The following is a 20,236-nucleotide window of genomic DNA, read 5'->3' as shown; positions in this document are numbered from 1 at the left end:
CAATATGTAATGCTGAGTTCGTATATCAATTTAACATTTTCACCACAAAGTGTAAAGACTTTAAAAATGTCACTTACCTATGTGATAACAATCTCCCAGTTTAGGAATTCAAATTGTTGTTAAAAGACTGTCTCCATTATTTAATCTCAAAGGCCTCATTAAATGGAAGGCTTTGTATGTACAATGTTTTACTGCTCCCTAGTGGTCACATAACAGCACAAAACCTTTATTTTAAAAAAATATGTTTTTTAATAGATTTCAAACAAAATAAAAATAATAGAAAATAAAGGAGTGTCCAAAAAAATTGAAATAAACCAATAAGGAATATTTTAACTTTTTTATTCAGCTTTACTAAATGCACAGCTGGTTTGAGACTATGGATAGTTTAATCTAGATTTCTTAAAAACTGTGTGACATCCAGCTCTACGTTCATACTTAGTTTACAGAAATGCAGTTATACTATTTGAGAAATTTCTTTACGTGTTTTAAGCAAATAAAACATTTTTATACCTAGATCTTAAACCATAGATTTCTTTAAACTGAGAGGTGGCAGGTAAGACTTCCAACTGGTAAACTGATGCACGTGGAGGAAAAAAATGGTTCACACCTTACTTTTACACAGTTCATTCCATAAACATAAATCAGAAAACTAATTAAATAACATTTTCTGGTGTCAGATGCTCATAATACAAAACACTTGCCAAAGGGCTTTAAGTACTTTAAAAATTGGCTGTGATTTCTCAGTCTATGCTGCAAGAACAGAAACTGCAAAAAATACTATTATTGCAATAGTTTTAAAGTATAAATGATTTCCTTTCACAAAACTCCTAGCAGCACTTTTATTTAACACAATGCTGTGTTCTTTGAAAGGTAATACTTACATGCTTTGTGAAACCTATTTTTAAGATCAAGAACTGTTGAGGATGGATGCACCTGCAAAAAAAATATATATGATTGGCCCACAATGTACATAGAATTCTTTAAAATCATGCTGGAATGATTTACAGCTGTCAAGGCTGTCCTAATTTCATCTTCAGTGACACATGCAGCTATCTGAACTTCTGCTTTAGGCAACAACAGCGAACGATTGGTACCTTCCTACCCCACTCAAGCTGTCATGCTATGTATCTGAAGTTTGTCATTCATTAGGCACACAGATCTCTTCTTTGATGTTAAGTTTCACTTCAAAAACTTTTGTTGAATGTATGTGCTGTCTCCCCCTTAACTTTAAACTACACCTCGACACAAAGGGCGGCGGGGGAAGATTATTAAACAGTGGGCTTTTTTTGCAGTCCAACTTTTTTGACACCCATTGCATAGACAGAGCCATTGTTACCAAGCCACTAAATCTAAAACAAAGTGAGTCATGTCGCCCAATAATATTGAAGAGGCTTCACAACCCCAAGATGATGAAGAGGCAAATTTAATTCAGTTTGTGGATTCCCAAGATTTGGCCAGCGATTAAACCTGGTACCAGTTTCCTTCCAGACTGGTTTTACACAGTGTTGGTCATACACATACTCTGATTAATTTCCTTATTAGATTTTTCTTTTAGCTGTAGAATGTAGCTTCATTAAATTGTAGTGAGATTGCAGAAATTAAGTAGTCTTATCCCCATTACCGAATGGACTTATATAGCTGAGCTTAGTCTGTTATTTATTCATGAATCAAACTCAATGCTTCAGATCTCTTTTTCTCCTCATGCCCTGTATCCTAGGTGGTATGTTGTGATGCTGTTACACTATTATCATTCTGTTGCAATCCAAGGCATGAACTTATACCCTAAAAATAGTTTACGATTCACAGAGAGACACTCTACTTCATAGGTCACAGATCAGACAGATTATTTACCTAATGGAAGTGATTTTTTTCTATAAACCTACTTCTCCTTTTCCTTAAAATTACTGTAATAATCTGGGATTGGATCAATCAAAGAATCAAGTTTAAATTTATGTTAATTTGTCTGACAGACACACACAATTACTTAATCCATTAGGTTTTCTTTAAAGTCCAAATGTAGCTGTGATTATCAGATTAATATGAATGATAGGAAAATTTGTGTTTTACTGTATATTTGGTTAATTCCATGAATGTTAGAACACACATATACTTCAACTATACTATAACACACATTAACTTTAAGCAAAAAAGTCAGAGTGTAAAAATCAGTATCATTAGCATAATCCTTTGAGGCAACAATTGTTTGAAGTCTGCAGTCCAATCAGCTAGTCAAACATTTGTGTAAGTATTGAAATGCTTTGTTACAGCCATGTTCTTGCCTTTTCTTGGGGTTTTCTGCTTGAATTTCTTTTTTCAGCATGTAAAATCACTTTTTCTCTCCTGATGAAACCCCTGCAGTAGTTGCATTTGGCATACTGTACGTATGGTATACTTTGGGTATTTGTCATGCTGCATGGTAAGGCACCACCCAATAAATACTTCAGAATTCACTCTGCTCTTACAACCGTTAAATCATTAGTTACATAATTTATGAGTCATGGCCCTAGATGGCCAAACATGCCCAGGCCATGATATTCCCACAAGCACGTTTCACAGATTACATGTTCTTCAGAGAATCTACAGTTCATTTTCTTTCCATAATCTAACCATTCCAGAACTTTGATAAAGGTTTATCTTGGACTCATCAGGTCATAAAACCTTGTTCTAAAACTTGCTGTATTCATCTTTGTACTTCTGAGCAAATTCTTTTTCTGTTCTTGATGTCAATCTTGAGGTCTAGCCCTTTTATTCTTTCTGCAGTCTCAGTTTTACAGTATACACCCCCCCGTACAAAGGAATGGAGGTTGTTTTTGATTTCACTGACACTTATTTTAGAGTTTTCCTTGGCAGCTGTGATTATTTTTTCCTGTCATCAACTGCAGATGTTTTTCTTGGCTGATTCAGACTTGGATGATTAGTAATTATACTTTTGGTATCTTTAGTTCTCAAGTATATTCCAAATTGATTTCTGCATGGCCAATTTCTGTGCAACGGTTCTGACTGATGTTTTCTCACCTTTCAGCTTTAAAATGTTCTGCCTTTCTTTAACAGAACATAATCTGGTTTTCATTATGACATTAGACTCTGGGCCCAAAAAACTCAAGTCAGACTGATAGGATGCTAAGAGACCTTTTATGTCAACAAAGACCTGACCAATAAAAGATACCTGTTAGCCAACTGCCCTGATTACTTTTGTTCATTCTAAAACAAAAAGGTTTAATACGATCAATTTGCTTAATTGACACAAGAGCTACATGGTTTCATGATTTTCATTATTTTCAGGGCTCATAGTACCGGAGATAGTGGGTCATTGTATAGAACAAAAATGCTGTACCAACAGAAATCTCAGCATATTTATCCTCACAGCAGCCGAATATATAAATATACTGTATATTCTGTATACTTATTTTCCAGTATTTATATAACAAATTCAAAATTGCACCCATAGAATTTATGTCATGCAGTCACTGGACAGAATACTAGGAACCCCCTGTCCAATTTATATACTACTTCCTTGACAGAAAATGCGCGACTCACTTGAGGCATACGTCATGGACATTCATCACCCTGGTGTAGCCAGAACAATCCTCAATCTCAGTCCTATTAAAAACCTAGAAGTACTGGCATAATGTGCAGATAAGTCCCACACACCATTACTGTCGTCACAGCATCAGCTGAAAGAGATGGGATTGAGCTGCCAATATTTCAAAGCCATGTGGAATACAGGCCAAGTCTTGTTCAAGTGGTTCCTGCTGCTTGCAGAGACTCATCATTTTATTCAGTAGAGGTTCGTAACACCAAAGAGTCTATAAATAACTGTGAGTGCAGCCTCAGATTTCTGGGCGAAATTTATAGTTATAAATTATGTGTAACTTGGCATATATTAAAGAAAATTAGTTGACTCACAGTGAGTAACAAACCACTGCCAATACGTAATTTGAAAAAGTTTGACATTTACTGTATAAACACCTTTAAAATGTATTATGTCAGCAGTTTTTATACATGTATGTTGTCTTTTCTTCCTAAAGTGCAACTTTATTTAAAATGTATTTTTTATGTTATTTTAAAAAAGAATCTAAAATTGGTTTAGTGTGGTATATTGCAATGTATAACCTCTTCAATATTTTTATAATGTCTTATTTTTTCATTTTAATATTTTTTCCATTTTTATTATCATATATCTAATATTACATGGGAGATATTCTTATTTAAACATGATTTGTGCACACTTCATTATTTGCGTTCACTTAAATTTCATCTTGTGGAAACAAATTAATGCAAAAAATAGAATTAACCAATTTGGAACTAGATAAGGTACTGTATTCAATAATTCTACAGATTATGATACCAAAAATATTTTTATTAACTTTTTGATACAATATTTCATTTATAAATATCATAATATCAATACAGTTGTAAGAAGTTGCTCATCCTTCAGATAGTAATGGAAAGTAATGATCATTTAAGTTTTTTCCTTTACAATGAACACTGTAACTCCCATTACTATTACTAGTACAAAGTACTAGTTTGATTTCTCTGCTTCTCAGTCTGAAAATGCTTTGAAAATGTTTTGATCCCATGTAAAAAGTGTTCCACTTATTATATCTCCCAATTAACCATGGCTTACCTCACCTTTATTCTTAAGAGAAAAATGAAAATTGTCTCCTGATTAGTCTTGAATGTCCATAGTTACAGTAGTTTCTGAAAACAGAAAGCAATTCTATCTCTAGAGCAAATTGCTTTGGATGGCTCTCTGAAAATAGTTAAACTATGAGGAAGCTTACTACAGAAACTGTTTGGCCTTCAGCTACAGTTTCAAAAGGAAGGGAGAAAAGGAATGGAAGAACAGTCATAGATGCACAGTGGGCATCAAAAGAAATGTTTTGTAAATGCCAGCAGACAAAGCCCCCCACATCAGCAGATGTTTCTCTATTATGGATCTGCAGACATCATTAGTCAAAAATTACCAACATCTGAAATGCAGTTAGCAACAAAGGAACGGTTTTCACCACAGGGCATTTGAAAGTAATCTTTGTACAAAGACTTGTGTTTCTCAGCAGTGTTGCCTGAGCAAAAGGCACTCGGGTTTTTGACAAAGCAGAACTTGAACCTTTGTTGAGCTCCCTGTTTTGTCTGTGATATGGATGTTCTCATGGAAACAGATCTTTATTCATTTTCAACTGTGCCATAGTGCCATCTATCAAGAAATGTGATATATCACAACAACACAATGATGAACATTTGCTAATGAAAATGTATGTACTGTAATTACAACTGTAGTTTATTAGAATTACAGTTAAATATTTAAATATTTTTAGGCAACGGTTTTCATATTTTAAAATATTTTTAAAACGTGCAAATTATTTAAATTATACCAGTGATATTCAATTAAAAATGATTAACTTTGGGGGAAAAATGTATTTTTATTTTAGGAGCACATGATGGCTCTGGGCTTTATTGTCTATAAAATACTCGGGAATGGTACAGATCTTGTTTGGTCATCATACAAAATATTTATCTAGTTATAAAAGTAAACAGTATTTGTCTGTTATTGTAGGTTTACTATGCCAGGTTATTTAAGGCGTGCAAAAGATAAGCAGTTTGAAGGACGGAATTATAGAGCACACAAGTGTACTTATGCCTTTATATAGGTAGAAGAAAGTGGTACAAGGACTACCCCCACTGTTCCCTGACTTACACAGATCAGGAAAAAGTTCTGGAATTCATCCAGAAATAGAGCTCATGTCTGGACTCTCCTTTTAGCAGCTTTTTAGCTCAGTGACCTCAGCTTTGAAAAGCTTTCACATCACAAGCCTACATACCTTCCATCACACTGACTGTTGAACTAAAATATACTGTAGATCAACACACTGCAATAAATCTACTGGGCAATTATTGGACTCAAAAGACTTTTCATCATTAATAAATTACACAAATACAAAATTTAAATTATTTTCAATACAATAAATAAGACATATAGACCTTTTAAGAGTAAGAGTCATTTTCCATATATTACTCTATAGGAGAATTAACTAATTAATGAATGCTCAGGGTTAAGCCAATCCATAGATTTAAAACCATTAAAATACTGTACATAATTTGGAGCTAGTCTAGTTCCTTTGTCACTGTTTGCATGAGATGTTTGGATTCAATCAGATAGTCTGGTATTATTTCTAACATGATACTCAAAATAGAAATAAATTATACCGTATTGCTTTATTGTATGTGTCAGTCACGGCTGTGTTCACATCCATTTTTATATTGGATTTTAAGCTTAATATTTGTTTTCCAGTTCATGTAACAAAGCACATACAAAGTTCAAGTAAAGAAAATAGTGTTCCATAATGTATTAAGGCCAATCAAAAATGGACAACCTAGGAATTTTCTCTTCTACATGACTGAATTTCTTGGTAGAATTAACTTAAGCCTTTTTTTTCATTTTGTACTTTAATTAGTAAATTTGGATAAGATTTACTTTTTATGCTTTTGTATTTGGAATGCAAATGGAATTATTTTTTAATATGGTTTTGTGTAGCAGGATCTGTTCCTATAATATTCATCAAATATTAATTACCTTAAGTGTTGTATAGGAGACATTTCCTTTAACTAAGGCATAACTAAGGCAAACACTTAAGCCTAAAACTAAAGGGAAGGTAAAATTAGGTGGCCTAACGTATTGATACAAAAACTGTCTTTGCTCAAAAATAGTTAGCACAAATTAGCACACTGACAGCTCAAAATAACAACACCTGACCAGATGTAATAAGATGTTCTTTGCAAATGAAGGCTGTTGGTGAAAAAAGACAGTGCATACTAATCACAGGATTTTGGCACAGAAAATAAAGACAGGTGCTAAACACAGAAGCAAAGAAATAGTGTGAGAAACAGGTGTCCTCTCAATCAACAAAATGTTCACAAAGCAGCAAACACACCTGAGCAGCAGGTTGAACTATGCCACAGTGAAACTTCAGAAAAAGGAGTTAAAAGACTTCATAGAAATGAAACTATATAAGCAGACACTGTGGTCAAAAAACAATAGGAAAAATATAAGGCAAAATGACCTGAGATTGTAAGAAACACATACAGTACTTTATTTATTTATATCATCATTAAATAAAGTCAGGCTCAATAATTGTATACCAGCGAACATCATCAAATATGAATGGTTAGATAATGTAAAATCAAAGATTAAAAACAACTGCATTGTATCTGTGTACTCTTTGAAATTGTAATAATGAATGTGTCAGTCTTATTTATGATTTACACAAAACAAAGTCTATCATTATGCCACATATTTTACTAGGAATTTTCTAATAAAGTTACTCACCACAATAGTCTGAAAGGTGATCAAGAGTTAGTAGGGGCTTGCAAAAGTCCTGAAAATATGTGAATGATGCACAGTTCTGTGTTTGCGACAGTCAATCGCAGAATACTAGAACAGACGAGCAATAGATCCACATTAATACATTATCATGTGAGGTTTTTGTCACGCCCTCTACAGCTAGAGGGCGCTCCTACTCTGCCCTGTCCTAGTTTCCCTGTGCTTTGCTTGTCCTTCCAGTGTGTCTCTGTCTGGGGCTATATATTTCCGGGTCACCTTTCCTCCTCGCTCAGCATTGAGGGTTTGGATGTCTTGAGACCCACCTAGCACCAGGTCGTCTTTTCGGCAGTCTGAGGGCATAGGTTTCTACCCAACATTGTCCAGTTCACCACTTCGCATAGGGTTTTTTTTCGCTCTCCTGCCATTTCACGGCATGCCTTTCCAACATCCGTGACAGTTTTGTCCTATTCCTTGAACCGTTAAGAACTTGATAATGATGAAATACTGATGTTTGTCATTATGTGAAACTACTAAGCAAGCCTTTACCTGTATTTTAGTTCTCTCTCATTTCAAAGAAACACGGTGTCTTGGCAGTGAAATAGCCATTTTGTCCAGATTCTTTCAGTTAATTGTGGATGATTACAGCTGCCATATTTGTAGTGTAGTAGATGGGAGACGTGCCTGTTAGGTGTTTTTAATGCCTGTCTGTGGTTTTAATCCCTCAATTTACTGGCATCCTAATCTAATTTGAATATCAGGAGACCACTGTTTATCATTTTCTGCTTTCAGTGTTTGCCAATTATTTTGGAATTCCCACTTTTACAGTATATTTGAAATGAAGATGTTGTTCTGGTGATGTTCTGTTTAAGTTATTCTCAGCATACAGACATTTAATTACATTGGAATGAAAGGACTTTCACTGAATTCTTTGCAACAGTTGTAATAACTAAATACATAAGGCCCAAGATATTTTATAAAACTTAAGGACCACTTACGGGATTTGCTGCCTTGTTTATGTTTCTGATTTATTTTCTTATTGTAAAATGAAGAACCCATAATTAAATAATAATTCTCCTTGCAAGGCAGCCATTGCATTTTTGATTTTTATTAAATTAACTGTCTAGAAACATTTGAAGTAGGCTGATGGTGTTTTCTGAGGGATGTTTTTTGTATCTGTAGGTATATGTGTTTTCCTTTTTGGTGACTGCTGGGGTTTGGAAAAATGTTTTTCTTTGTCCATCATTTGACAAACAGTAGCTTTTGTAAAATACTCAACATGTCAAATAACAAAAAACTAATTGGTCACTTCAAGATCACATAATGTACTGTAAATATTTATTTAATAAATGTAAAACATCAAGAGGTGCTGAGCTTAAATGTCTGTCAAAGTTTAAATATCTGTCAAAAAGTGAACTTCAAAGTATTTAACAGTAATATGTAATAAAAAATATATAGCATTTTTTATTTAAATATTTTGAAATATAGAATGCTATTGGATTTTAAAATAGTTGATTTAATTACAAATGCTTTTTTTTATATTCAATCCAGATTGCATTTTATTTTCACATATATTGCTCTTGTCATCCTGTAATCTATCACAGAAGTTGTCAGGAAATCAATATAAATGTTCTTATTTTCTTCACTGTAGCCATTTTGTGTCAGTAATTGAATCCCTATCCAGCCCTCCAGATCTACAGTATGCCTTCCACACATTACTGCTTGCAACATACTGTAAATTAACCTGAATACTTTTAAAAACTCTAAATGTACAAATGAAATATTTTTATATTAGAAAAGTCTTGTCTAATTAAGATTTTAAAGAAATGAAAAATTCTGTCTACCGTAAAATATATTTGTACTGTGCTTGAAGTTAGAATGTTAGTTTATCAATAACAATTTGTCCAATTGGCCCCATTGGTCATACTTCATAGTTTTGTAGACACCCCTAATTTATACCATAGTCTGATGTCTTAATTAAACTAAAGTAACCCTAAAGTAATAAGGAAACACTTAGCATAGCCACAGCATCAGCAGTCTAGTAGTCTGATCTGATCAGATCTCAGATATTAAACAAAGTTGCTCCAGGTCAGTACCAGGATGAGAGACTTGCAATCAAAATCAGTTTGCTACTACAAGGGTTATTATTGGACCACTAGGTGGACATCATACCTCTGGACCAGCTTTTCTGATCCAGTGCCCCTGTATAGAGACAGGAAACATTGTGCTCTAGGAGATGCTGTCCTTCAAATGAGACATTAAAACAAGCTCCTGTCCACTTGGTCACTAAAGGTCCCGCTGGGACCATTTCCAATTTTGTACAGTCTGGCCTAACTACCTTACACCTTAATTAAACTGTTGAAATAATTTCTTATTTCCCTGCTTCATTTTGTGAAAGAACAAGTAAAGGTTTATTCCATGCTGAAAAGAGAAGAAAGAAAACACAACGTTTCAGCTGTGGAGCCTTCCCTGGGTGAAGGAGAAGGCTCCAAAACCAAAGAAGGACTCCACAGCAATGTTCCCTCTAACCTGTGTGCATGTGCGCGCGCACACAGTTTATGAAATCAGCACACATACAGTAGGAAATTGAACTGTGCACAAAAAAATTAATTCCCAAAAAATGTGATAATAATAAAATAAACACAGTTGTCAATTGAAAAATACCAAATCGACCACACAAGACTGGCTGCGAGAGGCCCAACTTGGCTGTGTGCATTATTATTGCTACTCGATAATCGATATCTACGCTCTTGTAGTCTCGTACCTCACTGCTCATGCTCGCTCGACACTCAGTCTCTATGACTGGGCTCGTTGAATCGCTGTCCCTGTCTTTTGGATCTCTATGCTTCTATGAGAATGATTATATTGACAAAAAATAATTTCAGGTTTACAATTTTACATACACTCAATTTATTACGCACAGGTTTTTGTCACTGGGGGACAAATTTGCACAACTTGAAATTTTTGCACGCACAGGCCATTTAAAATTAGAGGGAACATTGCTCCACAGCCGAAACATTGTGTTTCTTTTCTTCTCTTTTCAGCATAGAATAAACCTTTACTTGTTTCTGTGCAGCCTAAACATATTGACGCAGCTACCTACTTGAACTATTTCATAGTAGTTATTCATCTTCATCTTTGTGATCCTTTAGAATGAAAAGTGCAAAATATAATGTGATTATTAATTGTGAATTATTTAAAGCAAGGGCACTCCAGCATCCCTCATACTGATGCAGTAAATATTTGTTTTAATATTAAAAGTGGAGAAACATCCCAGTTTATTTTCTACTCTGATCTTTTGTGAAGAAGACAGATCACTGATAATACATCTATAAAAGACATTTAATTAAATCAGGCCACAGTTAATCTAATGATAGGCCCCAGTCTGCAAATTAAATCAGATGGAGATAGGGACATATTTTCAGCTTACTCAAATGGAGAAGGGCATATTTACAAGTGTTCCAAGGTTATAGATATAAAGTTATATAGTGCTTTGTCTGTCTGTGTCACAGTGTATTTATACAATTCAAAATTAGGTGATGTTTATTTATCTTGACTGTGGATGCTTTTGGCTTTAATTTTCTGCATATCACAATAATTTCTGGGCTTTTTAATTATTAGACAATAGACAATGGCGTCACAAGATGTACTGCATAAATGGACGGCATGAAAGCACACATACTGTATATAGAGAGCCACCCTAGAACGATGAGTAGAAAATTATCATGTGCATACCTATGTGTTTGAGTATAGTTCACATTTACACTTCACATGGGAAATAACGCCTTGCAAATATGGTTTGCAAAAAAAGTACATACTGTACTCATCTGAAGGTTCGAAGAATGTATCCCATGATGGTCAATACAGTACAGTATGGCCTCACTTGTTCATTGACAATTATCTCAGTGTCATTGTCCATGCCATTATTCATGCCAAATAGAGTGCTGAAAAGATGATAGGGGCCCCCAAAGATCACATCGAGCAGCTTCAGCTTCTCTGTGGAGTTATTTCATGGCATTTAATAAATCATTTTATGTGGTGTTCTGAACAAAGGTAGACAAATACCACCATGCAGCAGAGATGGGTAATTTTATTCATGCGCATAGTCTTTTATGAGGTATTTGCTATTTAACGGAAAAGGATACTTTATACTTTAACAAAAGGATGTTATATTTACATTTTTTGTTCTTTTGCTAAAGTATAAAACTACCCTTCTTAAAACATCCTGCATCTGTATTTCTACATGTTAAATTTTGGGAATGTTTACAAAAGATGATAGTCAAAATGTGTATCAATGAGGAAGCTTTAGTCCCTACTCTTTAAAAGATGTAATTTGTAGCTGTATTTTATATTTCTATACTATTTATATTTAAAGGCTTGGAACATGGAATCAATTCATAACTGATCCTTTCCACAAAGTAATCCAGACTATAGGTACAGTAAGGAACTTCACTTCCTTGGTAAAGCATAACATATTATAGCCTGATAAAACATTGAAACACAAAGAAGTTTAAATCTGAGGTACTCCCCTTTCTTAATGCGACATAACTATGTAGAAAAAAATGAAACACATCTGTAAATTAGAGACATGAGGTCGTAACGGTAGAGCATAATAAATTAGCTTCTGTAGTAAGGCATACACCACAAGCAATTCAAAGGAAAAGACATCAGAAAATGTCTCCTTAAAGTAGATAACTTATTTATCCTTCGCTGATGGATAGATACGCCGCATCGTCTTCATGGAGGCTTTAAAAAAATCCTGTAAAATCTAGACGCAGCAGAAAATGTGCTGTGCTCACACACTTGATTTTAACAGCAATATAAAATTGCTTTTTTCAGCAGTGATGCTTGTGTTCATGCTATACATCTCAATTAGCCACAAATTGCAAGGATTTTTCCCATGTTAACAGCTGTACAGCACGTTCATTATGACTAATGCTCTGTGAAGTTAACCCTTTTGCATGCAAAAGTCTTCTGTTCACTACACTTCATCTCAGAAAAGCCACTGATAATGTACAGGGTTCCATTTTCTTTTGGGTTTAAAGCAAACTCTATGGATAAATGAAAAACACAAAAATGTACCGCAGCATTAGTCTGTGTAGCATTGGAAGTATTGTACAGTGTTTCAATACCAATATGTCCGTTTTAAGTGCCTTTGGCAGATGTTACCATGTGTTTATGGAATAAATTGATGAATCATAATGTCTCAGGAACCAGCCCACTAGAGAAGATGCACATTAATTACCATGACTGCTCTAACTTTGCAGAAGGTCCCGCTTCTAGTCTTATTATAGTTAATAATCCGCTTTTCGTATTAGAAACCTTCACTTCAAATCTTAATTAATTTAATTTTGGTAATGGAGAAATTAACATTAACTGTGGGACTGCAGCCCTTCACTGAGCCACAGTTCAAGAACAAAGACATCATAAGCATGCAAAATGTCGGGCTTCTGCACATTGCTATGCCTGCCATGCTCCTGTGGATTACAAACTAATCAAATATAATGACTTTGTGTTTAGGGTTTAACCCATGGAAGATCCATCTGCAGTCCAACAGCTGTCAAAGTCCTGTAAATTAGGATGAATTGTGACAGGCTCAGTAAGATTGTTTTGTCCGAGACGAAAAAAAACAGAAAATGATGTAATGCATTCTGACCCATGACAGAATTACAGAATTGGCAAAATAAAAGCTGATACACAGCAGGCTATGGAATTAAAAAAATAAAGTTAACAGCATGTTTCTTAGAAGGTTAAGAACACTAGATCTGAATAAATCTAGAATATTTGGAGCTGTGAGTAAATATCACAACACATTGGTTTTGTCTGGTTTATAAATTCTACAGAATTAATAAAAATAGGAAAATAAAAACGAAAATTACAGTCTTATTTTTTTCATTCATATGGCATAATACTATAGAGTCATCTTGCTCATTTCAAATGAAATACCACCTTGACTTCTGAGTCCTGTTTGATGTTCAATAGAAGATTAAAGCAATTTCAGGTAGTGTTTATTTTGTTATTGTCATATTATTTTTGGAATTTAATTTTTTGTGCGCAGTTCATTAAAGCAAAGATTACACAACACTGATACTGCATGTGTAGCGGAGCTAGTTCGGATACGGTGACGTCATCGCCCTGCCTGCGCGTAGCAGAGACCTCAGCCGCCTGGGCTGCGGGAGGTCTCCTTTAGCTCATGAGGCTGGCTCCCTGTTGCGTTACGCCTGAGACCTGGGTTTGCGCCCCAGGTGTTGCGGGACGAAACGGGTGGGTTGGAGCGGCGTTGGGCACGAGCCCGGGCAGAACCGCGGCGGTCACACACAGGACCGAATCCGGCCTGAGATCTGACCTTGGAGAATAGTGTTCCATGCTCTGATGAGTGCCCTCTCATTCTCATTCATTCAATGATGTCTCACTGATGTGAGAGGATTCAATTTTTTATTTGTCAGAGAAAAGCAGATTACCACAGTGAATGTAGTTTCACCAGATGAGTTCACTATACCAGTGAAACTGAACTTGGATGAATCTATAATAATAATAAACTTTATTTTACATAGCACCTTTAAAGGTGGCTTCTCAAAGCGCTCTGCAGAACTATAACAACAACAATGACAAAATACAACAGATGCACAATGAGAATACACATTGGGAGGGCACAGTAGATGGGGGTTCCTTGGGTAGATCCTTGGGGAGAGAGTTCCAAAGCTTTGGGGTATAACAGGAGAAGGCCCTGTCACCCATAGAGTGATACAGAATACATAATATAGGACCATAGAGTATCTAGGATCTATTCATTTAGGAGGTCAAAAAGCATAGGATCATATTTCATGTAGACACCTCAGAACAGCACTACTGCTAACAGGGTAATGACAGAGAAGTGTTTCTTTGATTTTCTGGTTCATTTGGAACCAATTGGGAAGCTTGTCCTAAGCAGTGATACTGTATATCTCTGAGCCAGGTAATGTATCACTGAATTAAACAGTCTGTAAATAAACAAAGCTGTTAACACTGTTTAATCAATGTACAAATGTAGACATTAAATACTTAAATTCAATTAGACACAATCATCCAGCCATTCAAGTACACTGCTTATTCCTGGTAATGGTTTTGGCAAACCACAGCTTGTCCTAGAAGCACAGGACAAATGTTAAGTAATGTTTCTTTTAATTTTTGCCTGATCTGCCCTTTAATAATTTTCTCTCCTGCCCTATGATTCCTTTCAGGACTCCTTTTTTTCTGTTACTATTTCAAAAATATCTTCTTACTAGCTTGTTTGTATAATATCCCCCTATAAATTAAGATCTGAAAAAAAAACTTTATAAGACAAAGTTGTATTATTAAGAGAATGAAACAAGTCTTCAGCAATCAGCTTTGATTCAAGGTGATGCTGTATTGCTCAAAAGCATTTTATATACTTTTATATGATAACAACTATCATATAAAAGTTATCCTGAGGTTGTTTATTCAGAACAATGGCAATGTCCATTAAACTTCTTTTGAAAAAAATGCAATAGACAATAAGTACTTGTACTGTACTTAGCCTAAGTTTAGAGGTATGCCTCATCTATGTGTATGCTATGTGTGTCAAGCATCGAGATAAATATTGACATAATAATTATATTAATAATTCTTTACACTTATATAGCACTTTTCTGGACACACCACTCAAAGCATTTTACAGGCAATGGGGACTCCCCTCCACCATCACCAATGTGCACCACCCAGCTGGATAGTGCGACACAGTATAACAATATATAGCCTCTTTACCAGTGCATAGTAAGAATATTTATTTTATATCTCTTGTGTACACAATTTTTGATTTTCTAAATAATTGTTCTGACAAAAATATACCAAAAACTTTAAAATAAGATACTGTATATATAAAACTAGATTCTGTGATCATAACATTTTGAACCTTAAATCTTCATTAAAAGACCTTTTCCCAAAAAATACTTACTCAATGGACCAGTGATATCTCAATGTAGAAAAACCATATTTAACTTACAAAACATGAAGTATTGCATTCAAGTAATCTTAAGAATAATAAGTATTCAATAAAATCTGCATATCCAACAGGCATACTGTAGCTTTATCCTTTTGTACTATTGTAAAAAGTACATTTGGGAATAAAAACATTTTCTTAGGTCAGTAAAAAAAATTACCTTGTCTATGACTTGGACCTGCTTTCTTGTATGAGCATCCAGTATCTCCACTTCAAAGTAAGCAATTTTGGTACGCCGAGTGAGCTGTGGGAAACCCAGAGGACATGTATTTAGGACAAGCTGGGAGAAACTGTAGAAGCTCCTGGGAACATTATGTGGTACAGGTGACATTCTGGCTCAGTTTCTCTGCAGAGACCTGCTACTTCTCAACCTGGAATGAGTAGAAAAGACCTGTCTGTGCCTGAAGTACTTACACAGGGACTTAACCAAAAACAGAAGGACCATAGCAATCACTTAAATAGCTTGTGAGAGCCAAACGCAGTCAGAGATGTCAAATGACATTCCATATGAAGTACATAATCTTATTCAGCAGGACCGAGAACAATGACTATCTAATCACGTTCTATATATAACTTGTAATTGTGTGTCAGAATGTCTTGTTTTCATCTCAGTGCATAACATTTCAGTTCACACATGTCTTTTCTTCACATCCTGCCTTGCTGAAGCCAAAGGTCCTTCAATGAAGATTTCAGAGCCAGGAGGCACTCAGAACAGGCAATTGTGAAAATTCCAGTCTTATCACAGTGGTGAAGATGTTAGGCAGGATCATTTCCAGAGCCATTGCTGATTGGGCATACAGTAGTTGTGTTACTTGGGACAGCTCAAGTAAAGTCTCGTTGTTAGCAGCTGTTGAGAGACGCCAAGCAGCAAATTATATTTATTAAATTTTATAATCAACCCCTGCAATAGAAAGATGTGATATTGCTTTGACTTTTAGGATAAATGTCCATACAATCTTGGAAAGATAACTGACAACACCACATCATTTAATGCAGTCTTCTTTGAACAATAACAAAGAAATGAGAACTGTCAAAAAACACCTTGGATATAATTTTGCTTAGGTTAAGAAAATTAACCTAGATTGCTTTTGTGCAGTATTTCTGTAAGACACTGGGAGAGAAGTATGTCAAATGCATCAAAACCTCTTACAAAGTAGTAACACTAATTGTTGATATCTTAAATACTGTAACTATTATTATGAAGTCCACACATTTACTGCTCCAGTTAAAATGCAAGGAATTTCAGAAAACATTAAAGCACAAGAAAGTTATGCATAATAGTACATAAATACAGTTCAGATTTATAAACTCAAATGATCTTATGTGATACCCTTAAAGTTATTAAAGAAGTTATTAGAAGTAACAGCTTTGAAGATTTTGTTGTTGTCATTAAAACTGAGGAAATTTCACATAATATAAAATGTGTTATTACATTCTTAAATAAATAAAGGAGGTGGCTTTAACCATTATAATTGTTTCCCCACATTGTCAAGATCACAAATATGTTTTTCACTTTAAGTTTAATTTATTTTGTATCCTATCCTTATTTTTGCTTGTTCAAAGAACTCTAATATATTAGTAATCAAGACGTTAAAGTAATTGACAAAAATACATTTAGAAAAATATATTTAGATTTTCAAAAGTCTTTTGATCAAGTTTCTCATAAAAGATTACTTACAGCTGATAGGCATTACAGAAAAATGTGTATGTTTGGATTGAGAACTAGTCAATTGATAGAAGACAAAGAACACAGATAAGGAGTAAATACTCAAGTTGTGGTGATGTCATTTGTAAAACACCACAACGATATCTATTAGAACCATTGCTCTTCTTAACTTATATAAGGTACTTTAGGGATCTACATTTTGGTATAATTAGTAAATTAGTTGAATTTGCAGATGATACTAAACCAGGAGGAACATCAAAACATGAAAAGGACAAAACACCTGGTAGATTACTTCTAATTTAAACAAGTGTGGGATTTTGCATAAATGTGGCAAAAACATAAACTACAGTATAAATATATGAGCACTGAACTCACATAATGTCCTTCTCTCAGTTGTAACCCTTCTCATGTTGTTATTTTCTAATTAATGTACTTATTAATGTAATGTATGTACAGTATATATACTCTGTGCTGTGCTGTAAGCAAACCTGTCACTCTTTGGAACACCTAGGATTATGATATATGACTATGGCTATCAAAAAATCCGTCAATACACAAAGAGCTTCACTGGGATGTATAGCCATTCGACGGCAAAAGAGGATTTTGTTTTAAACAAGCTGTTTTTAATACATTATGTAATCTCAAGGTGGCCCTCATTTAGTTTTAGGGGATTTCAGAGCAGGTTATTCCCCTTCACAAAAACTGCCGAAAATTAAATGTACTAGTAAGCTGAAAATCAAGTTAAGGACAAGAAGTAGGTGTCAGAGGGCTGGTATACCGGAAATTCATCTTAATGTAGCCTGCTACCCTCCTCACAAACTGCCTCTGAGTGCTTCAGTATTTATTAGATTGTGGCATGCACTGCAACAATAAGTGCCTAGAAGTATTACCCCTGCCACCCAAAGAAAGAATATCTTTCTACAGTCAAAACGTTTTGCTGTCTTTGTTTTGTATTGGTGTCCTCCCAGACAGAAGATACCAAAGTATGGCCCTACTGATCACGCATGACACAGCCATTAAGAGGATTACATTCAGAAAGACTAGAGCAGATGTTGTAAAGAAAAAAACAACTCATGACATGATTGTAATAAATGTGCTGGATGCTGCAAACTGCAGAAATAATTTGGCATATTGCATTGGAATAACTACCTACGTTATCTGGCAGCAGCTGCTGCTGCCTCATCCAAGTAATTGGGCTATATTATTTTCAATCCTATTTCAAACAGAGGTAGGACAACCATTTAATGTGATTTACAGCCCAATATACCACACAGAAGCCTGCTCTGGTCAGAACTCATAATCTAAACAAGGACTTGGTTTGTAAGTGGTTGAATAGAATAAACTAAAAGAAAAATAGTCTTTTGATCAAAAGGAAACCACAGAACTAAACCAATTCCATTCTAAGGTGACATGGGAAATCAGAAGACTTAACTCTGACAACATGATCATTTCTGAAAACACGTTACATTTCACCTTCTAGCGACAAATTTTTAATTAATAAATTAAGAGTTTAACTATGGACTTACTGTAATTTATTTTTTCCTACTAAAACTTAGACAATCCTGGCTTTCAGCTGCATGATGATGTGCTTATTACTATATATATATGGTTTATGAACAAGTATTACAATATTTCCATTTGGTTCCTATTTTAGCTTGTATAAATACTATATACTATATACAAAAATGTATATTATGCATACATATTATGTATTTCAAATGATTTACTAAATGTATATTTAAGATATAGATAATATATATTAAAGCTTTTTGTCTATGGAATTATTTGTTTATTAATATTAAGGTATCATTAATCATATTTAATCACGGTAATCAAATACACGGTAAGTATAACCAATTTTTAAAGGGTTATACAGTACATAACAAGTCTATTTTTAGAGCTGTAGAAAATAGGGTCAAGACTAAATAAAACCTTTGGCCCACAGTCATAAATTTTGATTTTGACAGCCGTTTTCTTTGGAAATGGGCAACAAGTTTCTGACCATCACAGCTACTGTACGTACTGCCATGAGGCGACACATTTGAAATTAATTTCCAAATTATAAGATAAAGCTAGAAGTATGTTTTTTTTTGTGTGTATTTAACAAATGTCCCAAACATATAAATATGTTAAAATGCTTGTGTAATGTATCGGTAGGTATCAGTATTTGTCGAGATTATCACATTAAAAACAGCAGAAAAACACAGCACAGTGGGTCTGTCTTGATAACAATATAGCCCGTTTCTTCTGCAGTCATCTGCAGAAGAAACAGTGGTGTCAGCCTGAGTCAGTCTGGCCCTTATCCAAGGCACACTGTCACTGCTAGGTACCCCTGGAGACACCTACTGTACCAGCCTTCACTCCTGAATTTTCATTTTCCTGTTCTGCCCTCTGTAGGTTTCCTGTTAGCCCCCTGGATTTTCCTTACTATTTACAGTCCTACCTGTGTAAACACTTGGTATACAGTCTCAAATGTCACGTTTTCCCCTGCCCCCCCCACATGACCAAGGTAAAATGATGACCAGGGGTGATGATAGCCAAGTCACTTGCCTCACAGGTATTCCGAATCATGATCATTCCAAATGCCATTTCTTGTTAGTTTTATATATACAGTATCACACAAAAAAATCCCTCTCTTTCTGTAGTTCATCTCATGCTCCCCATCTCCACCTTTGCAGCTGCCCCTTAGTTAACTCCTACAGTATCTCTGCATGAGGTCCCTGAGCCCTGAGCCAAGCAGATCATGTCAGATCTCACTACATCTAAATACTCAATAAACATCCTCAAACATATTGAATTGCTGAGTGTCATTATTCATCGGGAACATTTTGTTGCTGCCCCCCCACCCCACCCCTTGACTCTCTTTTAGGGTTTTAAATCTATTCTTACCTGTCCTAAAAATCATTCATGTTGTTTGCTCATCACTGATGTCACAAAGCCTACCGACTGTACTTAAATCCAGGTAAAATCGCAGTTTTACGCAGGCTCATTCGTAAATGTCTATCTAGATGAAATTAGGATTCAACATATCTTCTGACAAATCAGTCCTAGAGTTAACCAGCACTCAAGTCATCAAACCCACGGACTCCGAAGTCAATTACATTTGATGTTTCCATAATGCATAAAATTTAATTTCGTTAAGTGTGAGTGCACAGCTTCCGAATTTCAAGGGCTTTAGGGTTCACTGGCATTTGTTCCACTCAAGATTTTAGTTGAAATATTTATAGTCTTATTTATACCCATTTAACACTCC

At 34.9% G+C, this 20,236-nt stretch overlaps 1 protein-coding gene across 4 annotated transcripts in view; it reads right to left on the bottom strand.

Annotated features, from left to right (window-relative positions):
• Positions 1-15,748, bottom strand: part of LOC102683305 (trans-2,3-enoyl-CoA reductase-like) — a 51,735-nt gene extending 35,987 nt beyond the window's left edge. For all 4 annotated transcript variants that reach the window (XM_015345530.2, XM_069192089.1, XM_069192085.1 and 1 more), the window contains exons 1-2: positions 15,478-15,748; positions 882-933 (exon numbers count right to left, since the gene is read on the bottom strand). In XM_015345530.2, the coding sequence (XP_015201016.2) occupies positions 882-933; positions 15,478-15,648 (223 nt within the window). In that variant the 5' untranslated portion in view covers positions 15,649-15,748. The remainder of the gene's footprint in view (positions 1-881; positions 934-15,477) is intronic.
• Positions 15,749-20,236: the final 4,488 nt, after the last annotated feature.

This window comes from Lepisosteus oculatus, chromosome 1 (assembly GCF_040954835.1).
Source record: "Lepisosteus oculatus isolate fLepOcu1 chromosome 1, fLepOcu1.hap2, whole genome shotgun sequence".
NCBI lineage: Eukaryota > Metazoa > Chordata > Actinopteri > Semionotiformes > Lepisosteidae > Lepisosteus > Lepisosteus oculatus.
This window is presented reverse-complemented; position numbering and strand designations above follow the sequence as displayed.